This window comes from Ictalurus furcatus, chromosome 15, assembly GCF_023375685.1.
Source record: "Ictalurus furcatus strain D&B chromosome 15, Billie_1.0, whole genome shotgun sequence".
In the NCBI taxonomy this organism is placed as follows: domain Eukaryota; kingdom Metazoa; phylum Chordata; class Actinopteri; order Siluriformes; family Ictaluridae; genus Ictalurus; species Ictalurus furcatus.
The window spans coordinates 10,786,089-10,807,732 of NC_071269.1; the positions used below are offsets into that span (position 1 = coordinate 10,786,089).

The 21,644-nt window shown below is 37.8% G+C and overlaps 1 protein-coding gene across 1 annotated transcript; it reads right to left on the reverse strand.

The window, feature by feature from the left end:
• Positions 1-3,477: 3,477 nt before the first annotated feature.
• krt5 (keratin 5) lies at positions 3,478-7,332 on the reverse strand. Its single transcript, XM_053643997.1, has 9 exons — positions 6,680-7,332; positions 5,587-5,795; positions 5,427-5,487; positions 5,250-5,345; positions 4,980-5,144; positions 4,768-4,893; positions 4,387-4,607; positions 4,243-4,301; positions 3,478-4,097 (listed from the first exon to the last, which is right to left on the reverse strand). The coding sequence occupies exons 1-9, from the start codon at positions 7,250-7,252 to the stop codon at positions 3,832-3,834; spliced, it is 1,776 nt and encodes a 591-aa protein (XP_053499972.1). The 5' UTR covers positions 7,253-7,332; the 3' UTR covers positions 3,478-3,831.
• Positions 7,333-21,644: the final 14,312 nt, after the last annotated feature.

Genomic DNA, 21,644 nt, shown 5'->3' on the forward strand with positions numbered 1-21,644 from the left:
AAAATGCACTACAGCAATCAACACGCTGCAAACACATCTCAAAACACACTCCTTATTATAACATTAACAAATGCTGATATTAATGCATAAATTTATAAAGTAGTAAACAATTGTTTGCTCAATAGTCTGTTTATTATTGTAATTTGTTTATTATTCTTTGGCCTTTGATCTATCCGGTGTAAATAATGTATTTTTGTACATTACAACAGAAAAATAAAAAACTGTAACAACAACAACAACAACAACAACACCAACAATAATAATAATAATAATAATAATAATAATAATAATAATAATAATAATAGTATATACAGTGAGCTGAAATAAGTGTTAAAACACTATTTTTGTTATTTATGTAATGTTCATATTTCCACTTCAATATTTACAAACATAATGTCGGTTGACGTTGTACTTATAAATATGAACAAAAAGTATGTACTCATAAACATAAACAAAGAAAGGAAGTTGATACGGAAAAAAGTATTCAGACATCACAAATGACCTACATTAGTACTTTCTTGCAAAGTTGCTCATGGCAATTACACCTTCAAGATGTCTATGGTAACAAGTAATTAGGTGACAAGTCATTTTTAAATTTTGCCCGTTTCTCTTGACCAGTCGTCTTCAATTCCCTAAGGTTACAATGGTCCATCTGATGGACTTGCAATTTTAAACTCCTCCATAATGCACCTTCACCTTCTTTTTAAAAACCTCTCTAGTGGTCTTGTTGACATCTTCTCCCCAGATTCAGTTTCTTGGTTGAGTAACTTCTCCTTTAATAGGTACATTTATATTTCTATGTACATTGATATATTTATCATTTTTATTTCTACATAGACGCCACAGCTCAGTGAGTAACATTATGGCCTCACAGCTCCAGGGTCCTGGGTTCGATAATGAGCTTGTGCGAATATCTGTGTGGAGTTTCTGTGCATGTTCTCCCCTGTGTCTGCTGGGGTTTCCTCCCACCACCTAAAAACATGCAAGTAGGTGGACTGGCTATCTTTATAGGAAGATAAATTGCCTCTAGATATGAATGAGTGGTCGCATGCATGGTGCCCTGCAATGGACTGATGTTCCATCCAGGGTGTATTCCCACCTTGCGCTCAGATCCACCATGACCCTGATCAGGATAAAGAACTTAGAGAAAGTGCGTTTTTCTATATAAACATATGAATGTAAATGGATTTCTACCTAGTATAACTTCATGCTTTTGAAAGTTCAGAAAATGTGCACAGTATGTTTCAAATGTTAATAAGAACACTTTAAAAAATAAGTAGGTTCATTTTTCAAAATGATTTAACAAGAAAAACACGAACATGATGTTATTTTATCAGTATAACGGGCTATTTCTTTTTAGAGTATGATAATTGTTTTTTTTGTAAAAGTGATCACGTATCACACTCCAAATATAACTAAATAACCATGTATACAAGAAAAATGCTATGAATATGTTTCTGCACAGGATGGAAAGATGGCATAGCTGTTGCCATTGCCTTCTCACAGTTCCAGAGTTTGGTCCGGAGTTTGGATTACTGTCTCTGACACTCACAGACATAGTAATATTGGATCATTTTCCTCAATAAATAAATGACCAAGTATAATATTTTGTCTCATTTGGGTTCATTTGGGTGTTAATTGGGTTCTCTTTGTCGAATTTCAAGACTAGAAAATGATTGTGAAAATGTACTCAAGAACTTTGATAACTAAAAGCGTTTAAACAATAAAACAGTGTTGTGGTAATTGTATGAAGAGTGAACCTGGAAGTGGCTAATACTTCTTAGCAATTATAATCCAATCCAAGAATAGCTGTTAAAGGATCGTACAGTCAAAAAAGCAGCCACTATAAATTATACATTTATAAAGTCCGTGAGCAAATTTACAATATATTCATGGCATTTGGCAGACGCCCTTATCCAGAGTGACTTACCGTACAGAAGTACTTTGAAGTCTCTATAAATATTTGCATATTTGCAAATACATGCTGATATGTGTTCACTAGGTCATGAACTAAGAGTACCATCAGTCTAAAAACTCTCTTGGGGAGGTAATATACTATGAAATAAACTAAAACTTGAAACTTAAATATGCAACAGCACAGTAAAAGAGAGCACACCTAGGTAGACATATCATCCCATAAACACATTCTCTGCTGATCTTTAGAGGTTGCTATCTTCCAGGTCGGAATTGTCTGTTAGCTCATCTGTGCAGCCTAACAACCATGTCTTGGAGTGGTTTCACATTGGTTCATTTTAGCATAAGGGGTTTCAGATCTCAGCATTGTTTGTGCATAAATGAACACAATAAATTAACTCAGACCAGCCTAAACAGCCTAAAAGCCAACTGTACCTAGACTCTAAAGATGGTCTGAGTATGGTTCGTTTGTGGTTTATTTCGTGGTCCATTTGATTTGTTTTTTTTTTTGTGAAAACAAAGTGGTCCCAGTGCACATCACATTTTGTTTTATGGCTAAATGATTTGAGGCCTGCTGCACATAACTGCAGTTTTCTGTCATTTTGCAGACAAAAAAAGCAAACAAACAAACAAACAAATAAACAAACAAACAAACAAAAAACCTTGGTGTCATGTGGTCCCATGATAATGGAAGCAGTGTTAGGTAGCAACATGACTACTACTACAACTACTACTACTATTACTACTACTACTACTACTACTACTACTAATAATAATAATATGATAATAATGTATATGGTTGTTATGATATATGTAGTGCATGCATGTATTTTTTTTCTTTGCCAGCCACTTATATTGAAGTCAACTCATGGCATAAAGCATGAGTTGGTTTTGATGGTTCTACACCAAAAACCCTCTCCTGGTTGCTTTTTTAGCCCAATAAGTTTCTAGTTTATTTTTCATCCATAGCCAAACAATCGTATCATGTAAAATAACCCTTTTGAGTGATATATTCCATAATTCAGTCTTACACAACTGGGGTCTGTAATCTAAATGTTGTAATATGAACATCAAGTGGTCTTTTCTTACAGCTGATATTTTTAGTCAGTAGCTTCTGAGGCTATTTAAGAGCACTTTAATGGTGTGCTTGTGTGTAATTTCAAGACTGTTGGTACTTGGTTAAGTGTTTGGAGTCTTTTTCCTACCACTTTCCTTGCAACACAAATGCTAAGCAACTGAACTGCATCAGCAGAGTTTTTTTTTTTTTTTTTTTTTTTAATATTGGAGAACAGCTGTCAGAAAAAAATGGTGAATTGAAACCACCAATACAATCTTATAGTTAATCACATAACCATGGTTTGAATGAGAGAGTAAAGGGCATTACACCGCACATTTTGCACCTTGAGTACGTTAAAAATGCAGAAACCTGTTGGCAGGGTTAAATGGAGTGCCACTTTGGTCAACTAATTTAACTAACCTTTTTACTTAAATTTTTTAGACAAGTATTTGTTTTTACTTTTAGCAACAGAATGACAGGTATCAAAAAGACACAAGCTCCTTACATCGTTTCTCTTTAATTCTTTTATTCTTTATACACTTGACCTCATCATACAATTCTGTAGATATAAAACATCCACTGTTCTTATGTTGCATTGAGATAATATGCTATGTGTGAGACACATGTAAACATATTTGATACAGGTCAGTAGATGCTCTATAAATACTAATAGCATGGGCTGGACATGATAAATGGGGGTGTGGTGGTTATGGTGTGGAAAGGGGTACTGAATGACAGATGGTGGTGTTATGGCTGTGGGCAATTAGTGGGATTTTTTCCCTTTTTTTTATTACTTTAGGCAATTTAGTAAAGGGTGGATCTGGAGGTAGTCATGTATGGACTGGGTGGACAAAGGATGCTTAGTAATGGCGGCTGGTAGATACCACAGAGGAACGAGACGCGGAAAATCCACCACCGCCTCCACCCAAACTGATCCCAGAGCCACCTCCATAGCCAATGCTAGAACCACCACCACCACCACCACCACCCAGGGACAAGCCCCCACCCAGGGACAAGCCACTACCCAGCCCAAAGCCGCCGCCACCGCCACTACCACCACCGTAGCCGAAACCACTGCCAAAACCACTGCCGAAACCACCGCCAAAACCACCGCCGAATCCAGATCCTGAGAAAAAAAACAAAAAACAAATCAATCATTTTAAAAAATGGACTTCCCATTCTGGATATGAACTATACAGCATATGTCTTTCTTAAAATCATAGTAACACAGTAACAATATGTCATAGTAACAAATTGCATATAATACATACCACCGCCACTGGAACTTTCCTGAATATGGACTGTTGTAGTTCCACCACCAGAGGCAATCCTGTGGATGGATTCATACCATGCACTTTAGAGACAAAACAAGCACACAATTTTATGGCATAATATCTTCTTATCAAATTACTGACCTAGTCTCCTCTCCTTCCAGGAGTTTTCTGTAGGTGGCGATCTCAATGTCCAGGGCCAGTTTGACATTCATGAGCTCCTGATATTCACGCACTTGTCGGGCCATGTCTTGCTTAGCTCTCTGCAGGGCGTCGTCTAGTTCCTTAATACGTTGCTTGGCATCGTTCACTGCCAGCTCACCTCGTTCCTCAGCCTCTGCAATCTGTGACTCCAGGTTGGCACGCTGCAAAAAAAGAAAATGAAGAAACCATCTACAATTGAAACAGCTATCTGAGAATCATGAATTCTACCAGAGTAGAATTTCACGGGAGCATCACTTTAAACTTTGACTTTGTACAACTAAATTAGCCACCTGAATCAGAAAAGCTAAGACAATAGCTCACCTGTCCCTTGACTCCCTCAATTTCATTCTGGATTCGTGTTATCATGCGGTTGAGCTCTGCAAGCTCAGCCTTGGTGTTGCGAAGGTCATCGCCATAGCTGGTGGCAGATGTCTGCATTTCCTCAAACTGGTAAATGAGATGAAAAAAGCACAAACTCGGTTGCTCTGAATATGTTATACTATTTTTCCCAGTGTCCAAGTTCTTGCTCTTACCTTCTGCTTGTACCATGACTCGGCTTCAGCACGACTGCGATTGGCAATGTCCTCATACTGAGCACGGACCTCACCCACAATGGCATCCATGTCCAGGTTGCGACTGTTGTCCATCTCAACAATAACTGACGTATCCTTGATCTGTCCCTGAAGTTCTTGCAGCTCCTGAAAGTGTAAGGCACCAATGTGAAACATTGATAAAACAAATGCACACACCACACAGACTTTTGATCACATCACGGTGAAAATATAATTGGATACTTCTCTTACCGCCTCATACACAGCTCTGAGAAAGTTGATCTCATCCTGAAGTGCATCAACTTTAGCTTCAAGCTCAATCTTTTGCATGTAGGCTTCATCGACACTCTGTTGGAAGGCAGGTATGGTTTAACATGATGTTTCAACAATTGAATAAATTTGGACAAATAGAATAATAATGGCTCTTGCCTTCTTTAGGACAACAAATTCATTCTCTGCAACAGCACGCTTGTTGATTTCATCCTCATACCTGCAAAGAAACAAGTGAAAAAGTTTGGCCCATGAAATGTTGTAAATATGACATACGCATTTTCACCAGCATCAGTAAACTACAGGTTAAATAACCTACTTGTTTTTGAAGTCCTCCACCAGGCCCTGCATGTTCTTCAGCTCTCCCTCCAGCTTAATCCTCTCATTTCCAAGACCGTCCAGCTGTCTGCGCAGGTTGGAAATGTAGGCCTCGAACATGGCATCAATGTTGGAACGTGATGTGGTCTGGTCTTGAAGGAGATTCCACTTGGTCTCCAACATCTTGTTCTGCTGCTCCAGGAAACGGACCTACAGAAAGGGTGAACCCATATATATTTGGATTAAAATCTTTGGAAAATAACTCGTAATTTCTCAGGGGATTTTTTTTTGGTCAATTAATTATATTCTGAATATTAGCTCATTCCTAGCCCCCTATATCTTACTGTGTGCCATCAAACAGGCTAGAATGTTTAAGGCAGAAGTAATCCAGATAAAAGTACACTGTCTTCCTCAGGCCATGTTCTATCTATCTGGTGTATGCTTTTAACACATTCCTGAGCAAGCTTCTTGGCAAGGGCCCTAGGAGCCCTTTGGCAACAATATTGCCAGGCCTAAACAGGCATGATGAGACACTCCTTGCCCCAAGGGCACAGACTTATGACAAATACAGTGGTTTTGGGTATTCAAAGCTGAAAAAAACATGGCTTAATATGGATATTATAATAAACACATTAAGGCTTCTATGAATGAAGTTTCATCCAAATATGGAAATGGATCTTGCTAGGACCAAAGAAAAGGGTGAAAAGGACCCACAACTATATTGTAAAACTGTGCTTCTGCCCAGTCACCACCCAAAACACACAACTACCCCCCCCACACACACACTTACTCATACTTACACAAACTGCTACATAAACTGCTTTTTAAATGACATCAAATTCTATTTAAACTGTTTGCTTCTAACATTTCATCTCTTTAAACACAGCAAGGCCAGATTTGCCATATCGACTGCCTGCAAAATACTCAATAAGAATGACCTGAAACCCCTGACAGTCATTCAGAGATGTGTGAATGGCCTCCCCCAAGACTGTATTCAATGGAATGGGCACCACTGTACAGTTCTCTAAGATCTTACACATATAAATAAGTTACATAGACATGTGCACAAGGTGGTGAGAATGCAGAAGACCCACCTTATCAATAAAGCTGGCAAAGCGGTTGTTGAGTGTCTTGATTTCCTCTTTCTCTTGTGTGCGTACGATCTGGATGTTGGGGTCAATCTCCAAGTTAAGGGGGGTAAGGAGGCTTTGGTTGACTGTGACAGCAGTGATTGGGGGTGGCATAAATCCTCCTCCACCGAGGCCAAAACCAGCTCCTGCGCCTAGTCCTCCTCCTCCTCCTCCTCCACCAAAACCAGCACCTGCACCATAGCCACCACCTGCACCATAGCTACCACCAGCACCAAAGCCACCACCTGCAACAAAGCCACCCCCAGCACCTCCACCAAGACCATAGCCTCCTCCAAAGCCTCCTCCATAGCCTCCTGCACTGCTGCCCAGGCTGTAGCCTGAGCTAGCTACAATGCCACCACCACCACCACCACTGCCATAGCCGGCACGGCGGAAGCTACCGCCATAGCTTATCCTGGAGCTGCTGGGTGCAGAATAGGACTGGCTGGAGAAGCTCTTCCTGACAACTCCACCTCCATAGCTACCTCCACCACTTCCCTTGGATGAGAAAGAGGTGCTCTGAAGCCTGACGCTCATTGCTGCTGGTGAAAGAATGAGAAGGTGGAGAGGGCTAGAGTAAGAGAGCTCACTAAGAGGTTATTCCCTCTGAGTGCCTTCTCTGTGGAGGTGCACAGCTTTTAAAGTCCATGCTGAGGGCAGGAGGAGTCACGTAGTCCCTCCCACTCTGCCTCTGGCGCATCCGCCCCATCTAACCTGTGCAGGTACTGACTAAACACGGATCATATTCAACAGGTAAGATGGTTTTTAGGGGTGGGGAGTTAGGACACCCTGCTGCATACACACTAGATAAAGTCAGTTCTCATGCACATAAATTTTTGCCAAAACTTTTCAAGTTAAATGTTTTATAGGCTTTATTGCAAACTGCTTTCAACGGCAGACTGCAAGCAGGAATTTTGAATAGCCTTCATATTTAATGAAGGCTTTTGCAGACAATAGTAGTCCATTCAATGCATTCATGCTCGCTCATGGAGTCTATTGCCCAGTAAGACAAACTGTCTTCTGTTCACTCATGCATTTATGCATTTATGCATTCATGCATTCCCTACTACTGAGCACACCAGGTTATTTACTGGTTTATGAGACAGTAGAGTGAATTGCATGCAAAGAGCCTCATATTTAGAATATATCACCAAACCAATATTTTATAGAGGCTAATATTTCAGTGCACTTGATTTTAATAGTTGCAGTAATATTATAAGCAGGGATTGTAGTTGGTTAGTTGGTTACAAGGGTACTAGACTACATGCTATATTCCCAATATACTCTGATTCTAAAACAGTGTTTAAATCAGGCAGTATTTGTTCTTGTTTCTACATCATTAGTAGCACTTTTAAGTGTAAAATAGGTTGATGAGATATATTATTATATATGATCCTTTACAATAGAGGAGGGTTAAGCCTAACCACAATGCCATGTGAATCGGCAAAGTGAAAAGTGAGCCAAACGTATAACAAAGTGACTACAACTAAATAATGGTATAATGGGGCACAAGGATAGAATGGGTATGAGTGTTCATTTACTCAAAGAAAACCACACCTATTATTTATTTATTTATATTTTTACAGGCATCCACATTTCTGATGATTTGCTTTAGAAATTAGGGGAAATATAATTAAGCAAAGGCAGGTAACCTATATTTATGTGAATTTACATAGGCATGTTCATTTGTACACATTCATACACAGTGTTTATACACAAAACCAAGTGCAAGGTTTTGTATACTACTATTAAGTCATGTTATATTTCTATATGTGTGTTTACCCTCTGATGGTAAACTAAAATTAAGATACATGGCATTCTTTCTGCATACCTTAAATTAAATGTGTTATCTTGAGAGTAAATATAGCACCAGGTTATGTTATAAGTAACCACAGTCCAGCATAACAGTAGGTGACTTTTACACTGTTTATGGCCCCCAAGGTATACGGTGGTCTCCGTGTGATTAATACTGTACATGCTACTCTGTAAGACGTACTTCAAGTACACCAAAATATAACACATAATGCCTGCAAATAATGAATAAAGTCAAATCCACTTTATTTATTTAAAATTAAAGAAGAAAATCAACCATTAAATCCTGACTCTATTTAAAGAGCAGTGACCCACACTCGTACGACTGCAAAAGCCTGCAATCCTAAGAGCTGAGCTCAGTGCAGTCTTCTCACTGAGCTGGTCATGAATCTCAGCACACTTAAACACCAACACTTCTCTAACACATACCGACGCTGCAGCAACACACACCAACACTGTGCTAACACGTACCAACATTGTGCTAACAGACACATACGCTGTACCAGAGTCACGATAACACTGCATTGCAGCAGAACCAGCCTAATCTTAGAACAATCAGAGCCAATGAAATTATGACAAAAACAAAATAATATCACTGTCCTTTTTCGTATTGGTAGTCTTATAAGTTATCAGTTATCACACTGTTTTCTATGTTCTCTACAATTTTCCACTGTGTGTGTGTGTGTTTTTTAATCTCCACTTAATAAGCAGTAAAACCTTTCATCCAATTGGTTTATCCCATGGCATTGCCTGTCAGAGTGTTCTACAAAACCTGCTGCCTACTTAAGTTGGTGAGTTAGGTCCAAAAGTTATGCCAGTATTTTTGTGGGAAAATTTGTGTATATCAGAGTTCAGTTACACAGGTACTTCAGTCGATTTTCTGGGAGTGTCATTCAGATTATGCAAATCACCTGCCTGTAGTTAATGCCCCTGAGTTTGCTTGATTTTACCTATCCAAGATTGGGTTTTTGAGGAATTAATTATTATTAATTTAAAAGAATGCATAAAAGGCAGAACAATTGGTATCGGTATACTGATACCAATAGTTCTGCCTTTTATGCATTCTTTTAAATTAATAATAATTAATTCCACAATTCTAAATGCAAATAAAAACTTCTTCTCTCCATTTCAACAAGTTGTTTCACAGTAACTGGTATCATAAACAGAAAATACATTACACTAATTAACATTAACACATGAACTAAATTCTGAAGATTAAAGTAAGATTTCTTAACTTATTGAATGTTATTAATTCATATTAACATTGACCAAATTCTAAAAAAAAACCCTCCTGTTAGTCTCACACTCACTCACCACAAACAAAAGCATTTCTACTTCATCACTGACATCAAACTGGTAATATATAATGTCAACTTTTTTATATATTAACATTAAGTGGATATGAAATATACTACTCTACAAATATATTTTTCTGGCCAATACATCGGTGCATCTCTAGTCCTTTGGTTGTTATGACAGTAGATGTGCGGAATGCTGAAGAATTTCACTGTGCAGTAATTTATATGTGACAAATAAAGGCTTCTTCTTCTTCTATGTGTGTATATATATAGTGCTCTCCAGTAATATTGGCATATTGGCACCCTTGGGAAATATGAGCGAAGAGGGCTGTGAACATTTGTTTTATTGTTTAACCTTTTGATTTTCGTTCAAAATATTCACAAAAATACTCAGCTCTCATGGATATCAAATAATTGCAAACACAACACAGGTTTATAAAAAAAATTTTGTTAAATATAGGCGTGCAACAATTATAGGCACCCCTATGAATTCATGAGAGAAAAATATATTTGAAATATATTTCCACTGATATTTTACATTTTATGAAGTACACCTATGTGACTAAGAACAGGAAACTGTTCAACCATGACTTCCTGCTTCACAGGGGTATAATGGTAGTGATTCATAACATTGGTAAGACCAAGGAATGTAGCTGTGGCATACGGCAAAAGGTTGTTGAGCTTCACAAAATGGGAAGTGCTGGCTCAAATTTTGCCTATTACCTGAATACACTTAACATAGAAACAGATACTCACATATTCAATTGGAGAAAGAAAGATAAGACACCAGCCGTGAGTGAGAAGAAGCAAGGGTCCAGGTTTATTCGTTCCGTTTCACCACACGAGATCCACACAGTTTGAGATGCCCCAAAATGCGATCTCAAAAACCAGAGCTGAAGCTCTTCTATTTATATGGTTTTCTTAGGGTCAGGATGACCCAGACACCAATATGTTTAGAGTTAGCTGTCCCAGAACACCATTACGTATGTTAACCCTTATCTTGCAGGTGCAGCTTGGCTCCAAAATATATTTTGTTTTGTTTCACTCTTTAACAATAACCTGATCTTGTCTGTATCACTGTGACTGGATTTTCGTCGAGAACGGACACTTTCAAACACACCATCTCAACATTATGAGTAAATTTTATGTTTGTTCTACATTTCTTTTTTTGTTTATAGTGCTTGCATGTACATTACCCTATAAGAGTTTTTCATGAAACAGAATATGAAACAGATTAATTTCTGTTTTCTGCATACACACCAGGCCTCTGTGTGTGTGTGTGTGTGTGTGTGTGTGTGTGTCTTAGGTGAACATCTGTTCATACAGTCCACCAGCCCAGTGAATTCTCAATAAGATTACATATTACTCATACTAGGTCTCCCTCGTGTTTATTTCATGTATATTTTATATACAACAGAAGTGGCTATAAGAAAATAGCACAAGCATTGAAAATGCCCATTTCCACAATCAGGGAAATAATTAAGAATTTTCAGTCAACTGGAAATGTTATGAATCAACCTGTAAGAGGACATGTGTCTATATTATCAGAACGCACTGTGAAGAGGATGGTTTGAGTGGAAAAAAAAATCTCCAAGAATCACAGCTGGGGAATTGCAGAAGTTAGTTGTGTCTTGGGGTCAGAAAGTCTCCAAAACTACAATCCGAAGTCACCTACATCACCCCAAGTTGTTTGGAAGGGTTTCAAGAAAAAAAGCCTCTACTCTCATCCAAAAACAAACTCAAGCATCTTCAGTTTGCCAGACACTATTGGAACTTCAAATGGGATTGGGTTCTAGGGTCAGATGAAACCAAAATAGAGCTTTTTGACAATAAACACCAGAGATGGTTTTGGGGCAAACAGAGAGGTAGCCACATGGAAATGTACCTCATGCCCATAGTTAAATATGGTGGTAGCTCTTTAATGTTTTGGGACTGTTTTTCTGCCAGAGGACCTGGACAATTTGTTAGGATACATGGCATCATTGGCTCTATCAAATATCAACAGATATTAAATGAAACGCTGACTGCCTCTGCCAGAGAGATTAAAATGGACCATGGTTTGATTTTCCAGCAGAACAATGATCCAAAACATACATCAAAATCAACACAAAAATGGTTTACTGACCACAAAATCAAGGTACTGCCATAGCCATCCCAGTCCTCTGACTTGAAGCCTATAGAAAACCTGTGGGGTGAACTGAAGAGGAGAGTCCACCAGTGTGGACCTCGAAATGTGAAGGATCTGGAGAGATTCTGTAGGGAGGAATGGTCTCAGATCCCTTGCCATGTATTCTCCAACCTCATCAGGCATTATAGGACTCAGAGCTGTTATATTGGCAAAGGGAGATAGCACAAAGTATTTACTAAGAGTGCTAGTAATTGTTGCACACATATATTTAACAAAGATTGGTTTGATAAACCTGTGTTTTTTTTTGTTTGTTTGTTTGTTTGTTTGTTTGTTTGCAATTGTTTGATACCCAAGAGAGCAGAGTATGTTTGTGCATTTTTTTGAACAAAAGTTCAAAAGTTTGATTTTGCAGCTTATAGGACTTAAAGTATCTGCTGCTAAAGTCTTTTCATACAAGTCCTAAAAGTATGCAAAAAGAACCCAATTAAACAAATTAAACAAAAATATTATTCTTGGTCATTTATTTAATAAGGAAAATTATGCAATATTACATATCTTTTGACCGCATACACACACACACACACACACACACACACACACACACACACACAGTGGTGCTTGAAAGTTGGTGAACCTTCTAAAATTTTCTATATGTCTGCATAAATATGACCTAAAAGATTAAAATAATTACAAAACTATCTCTAAATAGTTTGGACCCCATCAATCCACAGTCAGACAGATTGTGTACAAATGGAAGAAATTCAAAACCATTGTTACCCTCCACAGGACGTCGACCAACAAAGATCCCTCCAAGAGCAAGACGTGAACCCAGGGTAACTTCTAAGCAACTAAAGGCCTCTCTCGCATTAGCTAATGTTAATGTTCATAAATCCAGCATCAGGAGAACACTGAACAACAATGGTGTGCATGGCAAGTTTGCAAGGAGAAAGCCACTGCTCTCAAAAACGAACATTGCTGCTCTTCTGCAGTTTGCTGAAGATCACATGGACAAGCCAGAAGGCTATTGGAAAAATATGTTGTTGACAGATGAGACCAAAATAGAATTTTTGGTTTAAATGAGAAGCGCTATGGTTGGAGAAAGGAAAAAATTCCAGCTTAAGAAGCTTATCCCATCTGTGAAACTGTGAATTAAATCTCAAGAGAAAGTGTGTCAGCAAGACAAGGACCCTATGGACACAAGTCATTCAAAGAATGGTTTAAGAAGAATAAAGTTAATGTTTTGGAATGGCCAAGTCAGAGTCCTGACCTTAATCTAATAGAAATGTTGTGGAAGGAACTGAAGCAAGCAGTTCTTGTGAGGAAACCCACCAATATCCCAGAGGTGTTCTGTTCTGAGGAATGGGCTAAAAGTCCTGGAAACATTTAGTTGCAGTTAAGTGCTGCACAGGGGGGATCACACCAGATACTGAAAGCAAAGGTTCATATACTTTTGCCACTCACAGACATGTAATATTGGATAATTTCCCTCAACAAATAAATATCCAAGTATATTTTCCCCTCATTTGTATAATTAGGTTCTCTTTGTCTACTTTTAGGACTTGAGTGTGAAAGTGTGAAAATCTGATGATGTTTTAGGTCATATTTATGCTGTAATATAGAAAATTAGAAAGGGTTCACATACTTTCAAGCACCAATGTATATGATTTGTATATATATAAATTCCAAAAAAGTTGGGACAGTATGGAAAATGCAAAAAAAAAAGGTGAAAAGAGTCATTTGAAAATTTAATTCACCCTGTACTATATTGAAAACACATTATTAGCACATGATTTAATGTTTTACTTTGTGAATTTATTTTAATTTTTAAAAATATACACTCATTTCAAATCTGATGACTGCAACACACTCCAAAAAAGTTGGGACAGTCGACTGTTTACCACTGTGTTACATCACCATTTCTTTTAGTAACATTTATTAAGCGTTTGGGCACCGAAGACTCCAGTTGGTTAAGTTTAGCGAGTGGAATTCTCCCCAATTCATCCATTATGATTTTCTTCAGCTGAACAACTGTACGGGGCTTTCATTACCTTACTTTGTGTTTCATAATGAACCACTCATTCTCAATCAGAAACAGGTCAGGACTGCAGGCAGGCCATGATAGCACCCGCATTCTCTGCTTACTCAACCATGTGCTTGTAATCAGGGCAGAAAGTGGTTTGGCGTTGACCTGCTCTGGATGGCAGCATATGTTGCTCCAAAATGTGTACATATCTTTCTGCATTAATGTTGCCTTCACAGATGTGCAAGTTACCCATGCCTTGGGCACTGATACACACCCATACCATGACAGATGCTGGCTTTTGGACCTGACGCTGATAACTGCTTAGATGGTCCTTTTCCTCTTTGGTCTGGAGAACACAGTGGCTGTTTTGTCCAAAAACTATTTGGAATGTCGACTCATTGGACCACAAAACACGATTCCACTGTGCTACTGTCCATCTCAGATAAGACCGAGCCCAGAGAAGTCGGCAGCGCTTCTGGACAGTGTTGATGTATGGCTTCTGCTTTGTATAGTAAAGCCTTAACTTGCATCTGTGGATGCAGCGGTGAATGGTGTTTACCAAAGTATTCCCGAGCCCATGTCAGGATATCCATTACAGACTCATGACGGTTTTTAAGACAGTTACCACTGAGGGATCGGAGATCACACGCATTCAGAAGTGATTTTCGGCCTTGCCTTTACACACTGAGATTTGACCGGATTCCCTGAATCTTTTAATTACGTTGTGCACTGTAGAAGGTGAAATGCCCAAAATCCTACCGATTTGTCTTTGGAGAATGTTGTTCTCAAAGTGTTGGCTTATTCACTGACGCATCCGTTGGCAGATTGGCGAGCCTCAACCCATCCTTGCTAGGCCTTTTTTGTAGGCTCCTTATATTCTATGATTATACGATTTCCTCACCTGTTTCACATCACCTTCTTGTTTCAACTTGTCACATCACTATTAGTCCTAAATTGCCCCTGTCCCAACTTTTTTGGAACATGTTGCATGCATCAATTTCAAAATAAACGTTTATCTTCAGAAAACTATGCAGTTGATTAGGTAAAACATCAAATACCTTGTCTTTATAAGTTTTATATACAAGTCAAAGTACATTCACAAATCACTCCTCTTTGTTTTTATTGCCATTTTCCATACTCTCCCAACTTTTTTTGGAATTGGTGTTGTACTGTGATATTGTAAATAATTGTGTTAATAACTGTGCTATGTATTCTGGAAAAGAACAAATGCCCCAAACTAATGAAGAATATTCATTGAGTCATAAGGATATGTTTCTTTGCCCTGACAGGCTGTATGTCTTATAGGTGTAGCTGGGATAAGGAGTAATGGAGTTGGCTTCTTATCAGGAATGCAAGCTCTGGTCTGCCTATTGGAAAATATTAATTTAAGAAACGTGGGTATTTGGATAACATATCAGTAAAAGTACTAAAAGGTACTAAAAGGCCCAGTTTATCTAAGGAGCTGAGTTAACAATGCAGCTTGTATGTATTAGAAGAAGAGCTATTTGTTCAATGCTATAATTCTTTTCTTTCAGAGAATGCAGTCCTGTACAGCATAGTTGTTTGTACAATTTGACCAGAACATTTTCATCCTGTAATCAACCGCAAAACAGAATCAATGTGTATAATAACTTTGGCTGTTTTTGTATAACCAGACTTGATGCCAAAACCTAAACCTACTGAAATAATTTTGCATTAGTGTTTTGAATATTGTACTACTTTATATAGATCTGATTTAACAAAGAATGAAAGTGTGTGCATGTTTTAAAAAAAATTACATTTCGGAAATTGAATTAGAAGGAAAAGTAAGAAAATCTGTCCATGACTGATTGCTTTATGCAATTCTGCTGGGAATACAAGACCAATTTATGCACAGAGGTGAGTTTGGCAAGGATTTAGAAGTTTTCTTTATAATAATGCCAAAATCATTCAAAAAAAGGAGTGAATTCTTCACTTAAAAAGGATAAATTCATACTTGTTCAGACACATTATATTTGTAAGGAGAGTGCAGGAGAAAACCTACTCTCCACCACTGTACACCCTTCCCTCCAGGCCTAAAGAACCCCACCTATCAGATCAGCCACATCCCCTAAAATGTTTTTTCATGTCAACCACACTACTCCATACTCTCACTTCCAAACATGGTTATGACTACTGAGAGGAATATGATCTGAGAAATCCCCCTTATCATTGGGCATTATGATATCAAATATCAACCTAGACTGAATACTGAGGCCCACATTTGAATAAGCATACTCCAATGCTGCCTTGCTCTTATAGTAATGTATTACACTTAGCCACCTCTTGTACTGTATTGTAAGCTGAAACTTGGTCAGATTCACTACTCAAATCTGAAAATTGCTGTAAACTGAATCTTTTTTTCTCATTCTCATAAAACAACTTAATTTATAAGGAGAGCAAGGTTTCTCAAAGAGGCTCAAAAAGTATCTCATTAAGGTTTACAACTTGGTTATTTGTTCAGGTACGTTACTGAATGTGGCGTGTGGTATTCATGCTATAAAATCTGGTTTATTCCACGTCAGATCATAACCCAGAGTCTTCAGAACGGAGCAAAGTTTTATGTGATAAAGATAAATCGGGATCCTAGTGAATTCAACTGAATGAATTATCAATTAATTGTATTAAATGCAGGAAAGTATTTATCGACTTACATGTATCGCACACTGTTGTGTATTTGCACTTTATCTAGTCTTGCGTACTGTTCTGTGGTGCACCATGGTCCTGAAGAAACGACATTTCGTTCCAATGTATACGTGTAAACGTGGTGGCTCAGTGGTTAAAAGTGCTGGGGTATTGATCAGAAGGTCAGGAGTTCAAACTATCACTTCCAAGCTACCACTGTTGGGCCCTTGAGCAAAGCCCTTAACCCTCAGTTGCTCAGTTCTATAAATGAGATAAATGTAAGTCGCTCTGGATAAGGGCATCTGCCAAAATGCCGTAAATATATACAAGCTATATAGAGGAATGACAATAAAAACCCACTTCACTTGACTCGACTTGAAAGAAAAGTTTATCCAAATTTATCCTATCATTAATTTATGATACGATATTGCTTGCAAAATTATCAGCCTTTACCATGCACAGCCATGAGAAGGAAAAAAAAGGCTGGTGAGTAATTATTAATAAGTTGATTTATGTTGTTTCTTTGAGAGAAACCTAGAGACACTCCCACTGTCAAGTGGGACTAGTTAGTACAGCTCTCTCTCTCTCTCTCTCTCTCTCTCTCTCTCTCTCTCTCTCTCTCTCTCTCTGCTGTTCGGAAAAATGTTGAATGTGAGCTGTTGTGCAATAGTAAAGGATATATTCTAAGCCTGTAAAAGTTTTAAAAACTGTAGCGAACAGTGCATGTTATGCACACTATAGGATAAGACAGACAAATATTTGTGGATTTGAAGTAGTAATATGAGTTAGAGGTACATGCAGTGCTGATTATGATAAACCACTGTAATTTTCCTGTTAAAAGCTGACCTTCTGTTTTTCTTTTTTGTCTTTTATTTGTTATTTGAACACACCTTAATACCCTCAAATCTGAAATAAGAAATGAGTAGAAATTACAATCACATAATATATTACATACATATATTACAGCTAGTCCCTTTTGGCATTTGTCATCACACCACTAAAACTTGTATATGTTTACCATTTAATAGAGTCCAAGTTATAAGTCACTTTTCAAAATAGCACACTCTTTACCACCTTACACCACAATCATTTTTCTGGTGTTACAAAACCCATTTAGATACACTTATAAGGAAATGTGTTTTTAAACTTTTTTGATTACTTCCAGAAACCAACAACCAGAGCGAATTCAAAACCTGCTAACCTAACAGACATTACAGATGTGAAATACGTGGATGCATTTAAAGCGAACGCATCTGAAGGGCGAGGTCCTTCACAGAGTCGTGAGTCAAAACTGAAAACATGATCAAAGAAACAGAAGAACAGACAACTGTGAGAAAACACACATTTAAATTAGTATTATTTAACGGAACTTTTTGTTCTTGCCCGCTACACTGTTTCACACACAAGCTACAAACAAAAAAAAAATAATTTACATATCATTAAAGGATTGCATCAGTCATTTAGTAGTAATCAACTGGTCCTCCAAGTTCATAAATCAAAGTTTTGAATAGCAAGTAAATGGTAAATGAAATACATAACACAATTTGCTATGTTTTTACTGCAAATCTGAGGTGAAATTTCCCAAAAGCATTGAAGCATGAAGTACACACTTGAAATATATCAGAAATATATAGAGTATAACATGTAATTACAATGGTGCTTGAAAGTTTGTGATTCTTCTACATTTCTGCATAAATATGATCTAAAACATCATGAAATTTTTACACAAGTCCTAAAAGTAGACAAAGAGAACCCAATTTGAACAACAGTGGTGTCCATGGCAGGGTTGCAAGAAGAAAGCCACTGCACTACAAAATGAACTTTGCTGCCCTTCTGCAGTTTGCTAAAGCTCACCTGGACAAGCCAGAAAGATACTGGAAAAATGTTTTATGGATAGATGAGACCAAAATAGAATGTTTTGGTTTAAATGAGAAGTATTATGTTTGGAGAAAGGAAAACACTGCATGCCAACATCACTGCATGCAAACATCTTGTGCATGCCAGCACAAGATCCTTATCCCTTTTGTGAAATAAGATGATGGTAGTATCATAGTTTGGGCTTCTTTTGGTGCATCAGGCCAAGATGGCTTACCATCATTGATGGAACAATGAATTCTGAATTATACCAGTGAATTCTAAAGGAAAATGTCAGTACATCTGTCTATGAACTGAATTTCAAGTGAAAGTGGGTCATGCAGCTAGACAGCGACCCTAAGCACACAAGTCATTCTACCAAAGAATGGCTAAAGAAGAATAAAGTTAATGTTTTGGAATGGCCAAGTCAATGTCCTGACCTTAATCCAATAGAAATGTTGTAGAAGAACCTGAAGCAAGCAGTTGATGTACAAGCAGTTCACCAAAATCCCAGAGTTGAAGCTGTTCTGTACTGAGGAATGGGCTAAAATTCCTCCAAGTTGACGTGCAGGACTGATAAACAGTTACGGTAAATGTTTAGTTGCAGTTATTGCTGTACAAGGGGGTCACACCAGATACTGAAAGCAATGTATCACATTCTTTTGCCACAGTATCACATACAAAAATTCACATACTTTTGCCACTAACAGAATATTGGGCCATTTTCATCAATAAGTAAATGTCCAAATTTAATTTCTTTTCTCAGTTGTTTAATTGTGTCTACTTTTAGGACTTGTGTGAAAATCTGATGATGTTTAGGTCATATTTATGCAGAAATATAGTACATATTAAGTCAACATAACCATAGACATCTAGACCAATACTTTTCCAGAAAGCATTGTAATCTGCTGTAAATTTATGTTCAAACAGTGCAAAAGGAGAAAAATAAAGAGGAAGCAGTAAACATAATATTATTATATTTTAAAAAGAAAACATTTGATTTGCTACATTCAGAATAGACTTAAATTGTGACCCTGACCAGAATAAAGCAATAAGTGAAAATGAATCAATGAATGAAATTCAGTTTATATAGCCAAAAACTATTCCATATATACATCAATGTATAGAACTGTATTAAACTTTATCGTAAATTCAGGCTAAAATCAGCAAATCAGTAAATAATACATGCAACTCCACCATAAAATGACTTTGTTTTTAAACTGCATCAAAAAATCTGTCTAGAAACCATGCTCATATTCAGCAGTTGCTGTTTTTTGTGCCTGCTGTGAGGGTGCGGTGCCCTTGAGGCTTTTAGTGCTTATACTAATAAACTCAACTAGGGAGAAAGAAAAAAAGATACTACAGCAAGGGGAACACTGACTCTGTTCTATTTCTAACATAGAATGGAGTGTAAATCACACTGACATTTGTGACCTGTAGAAAAGACTGCCAGCCAGCCAGTATCAACCTGTACTGTTTGTTATGTGTCCCTATGTGATTTGCTACAATAACATGTATATATTTTATACTAAGTCCTTCCTCATAACGCAACATGCAGGCTTAAGAAATGCTGCTTTTGCAGTGAGTCAACGCAATTTAATATTTTATGGGTGTGGATCTGTGGCCAGGTTAAAATTGTTGAACCAATCCTATAAAAAGATATTAAAATCACATAACTCAAAAGTAGTGAATTTAGATTAACTCTAGGGGGTTGCAGTTATTTGAAACTTTACATAAGTATTTGACTGTGCACTCCATATATGCAGTATAATAATGCATGGATAAGCAAAAGTTTTTTTTTGCAAATTACTAGATAGTTCAATCTCTTGAATAGTGTTTGTTCTTTCATCTTTGTTTTTTTTTTTTAATTCAAACATGCGTAAAAGGGCCGTCAGCTATACACATTGGCCTGTCGTTGCCCCTGCAGGGCATCTGGCACTGTAACTGTATCGTGGTGCTTTGATCAGGCCACACCTTGAATTGTGTTTGTGTGTGTGTGTTTTGTGTGCAGGCGTATGTGTATATTAATGTTTCTTTTTTTACTTCATTAATTATATAGTGCCATTTTCAGTAAGTAGGTAGTAAGTAATGCCCTATTTAGTACAGCAGGCTGTCTGAACAATGTACAATGCTCTCATGACAAATTTGGTACCAAAATTATTTGTTTACTCGTTGTTCGGACCAGGTGGGAATTGCTTCAAGCAGACAAGTAACTTCAAGGAGTTTTACAGCTAATTTTGCTCTAAATACTTAACTGCAATAATTAGTTGATTTTTATCGTGATGTTATACCAGCTTATTATTTATAGTAATTATAAATAGCCTATGGATAAGGGTATTTAAGAGCAGCAAACAGCACAGCAGACAGATCATCAGGAAAAACTTACTAATACAATTAATGCCATTAGAGGACAGATTTCATTGCAAACATGTTATCCCACCAAGGCACATACTGTATATGACTGGGTATTGCAATAAAGAGTTATAAATGGAAATGCTATGTTTATCTGGGGTGATATTCAGGTGGGGGGTTTCCTCTGGGTGCTCCGGTTTCCTCCCCCAGTCCAAAGACATGCATGGTAGGCTGATTGGCGTGTCTAAAGTGTCCGTAGTGTATGAATGGGTGTGTGAGTGTGTATGTGATTGTGCCCTGCGATGGACTGGCACCCCGTCCAGGGTGTACCCTGCCTTGTGCCCGATGCTCCCTGGGATAGGCTTCAGGTTCCCCCGTGACCCTGAAAAGGAGTAAGCGGTAGAAGATGGATGGATGGATGGATATTCGGGTGATATTCCAGGTTTCCCAAACCTGGCACTGGAGTAAATCTGTCCAGTATGTTATTGCTTAATCCATGTCAACAAGTAATTAACAAGCTCTTGACAGTTTAGTGTATGGCTTAGAACAAGTGCAGGGACACTCTGGATGTCAGAGGTTTCCCCTCACACTAAACATCGGAGCAAGCAGCATGCTCAACAACCCGTAGAGTGACGGTGCGCGCTTCCGGGTTGTCGAACTGTGTTTACTGTTACATGTGTGTTTTGTTTTGGTTTCTGTCCTGTCTCCACCCCTGTTGTGTTATTTGTTATTTCCTAATGTCTCAGCTGTTTTGCGTTATCCCTGTTTGATTATGTTTTGTATTTAAACCCCTCGTGTGTCTTTGTTCAGGGAGAAGTA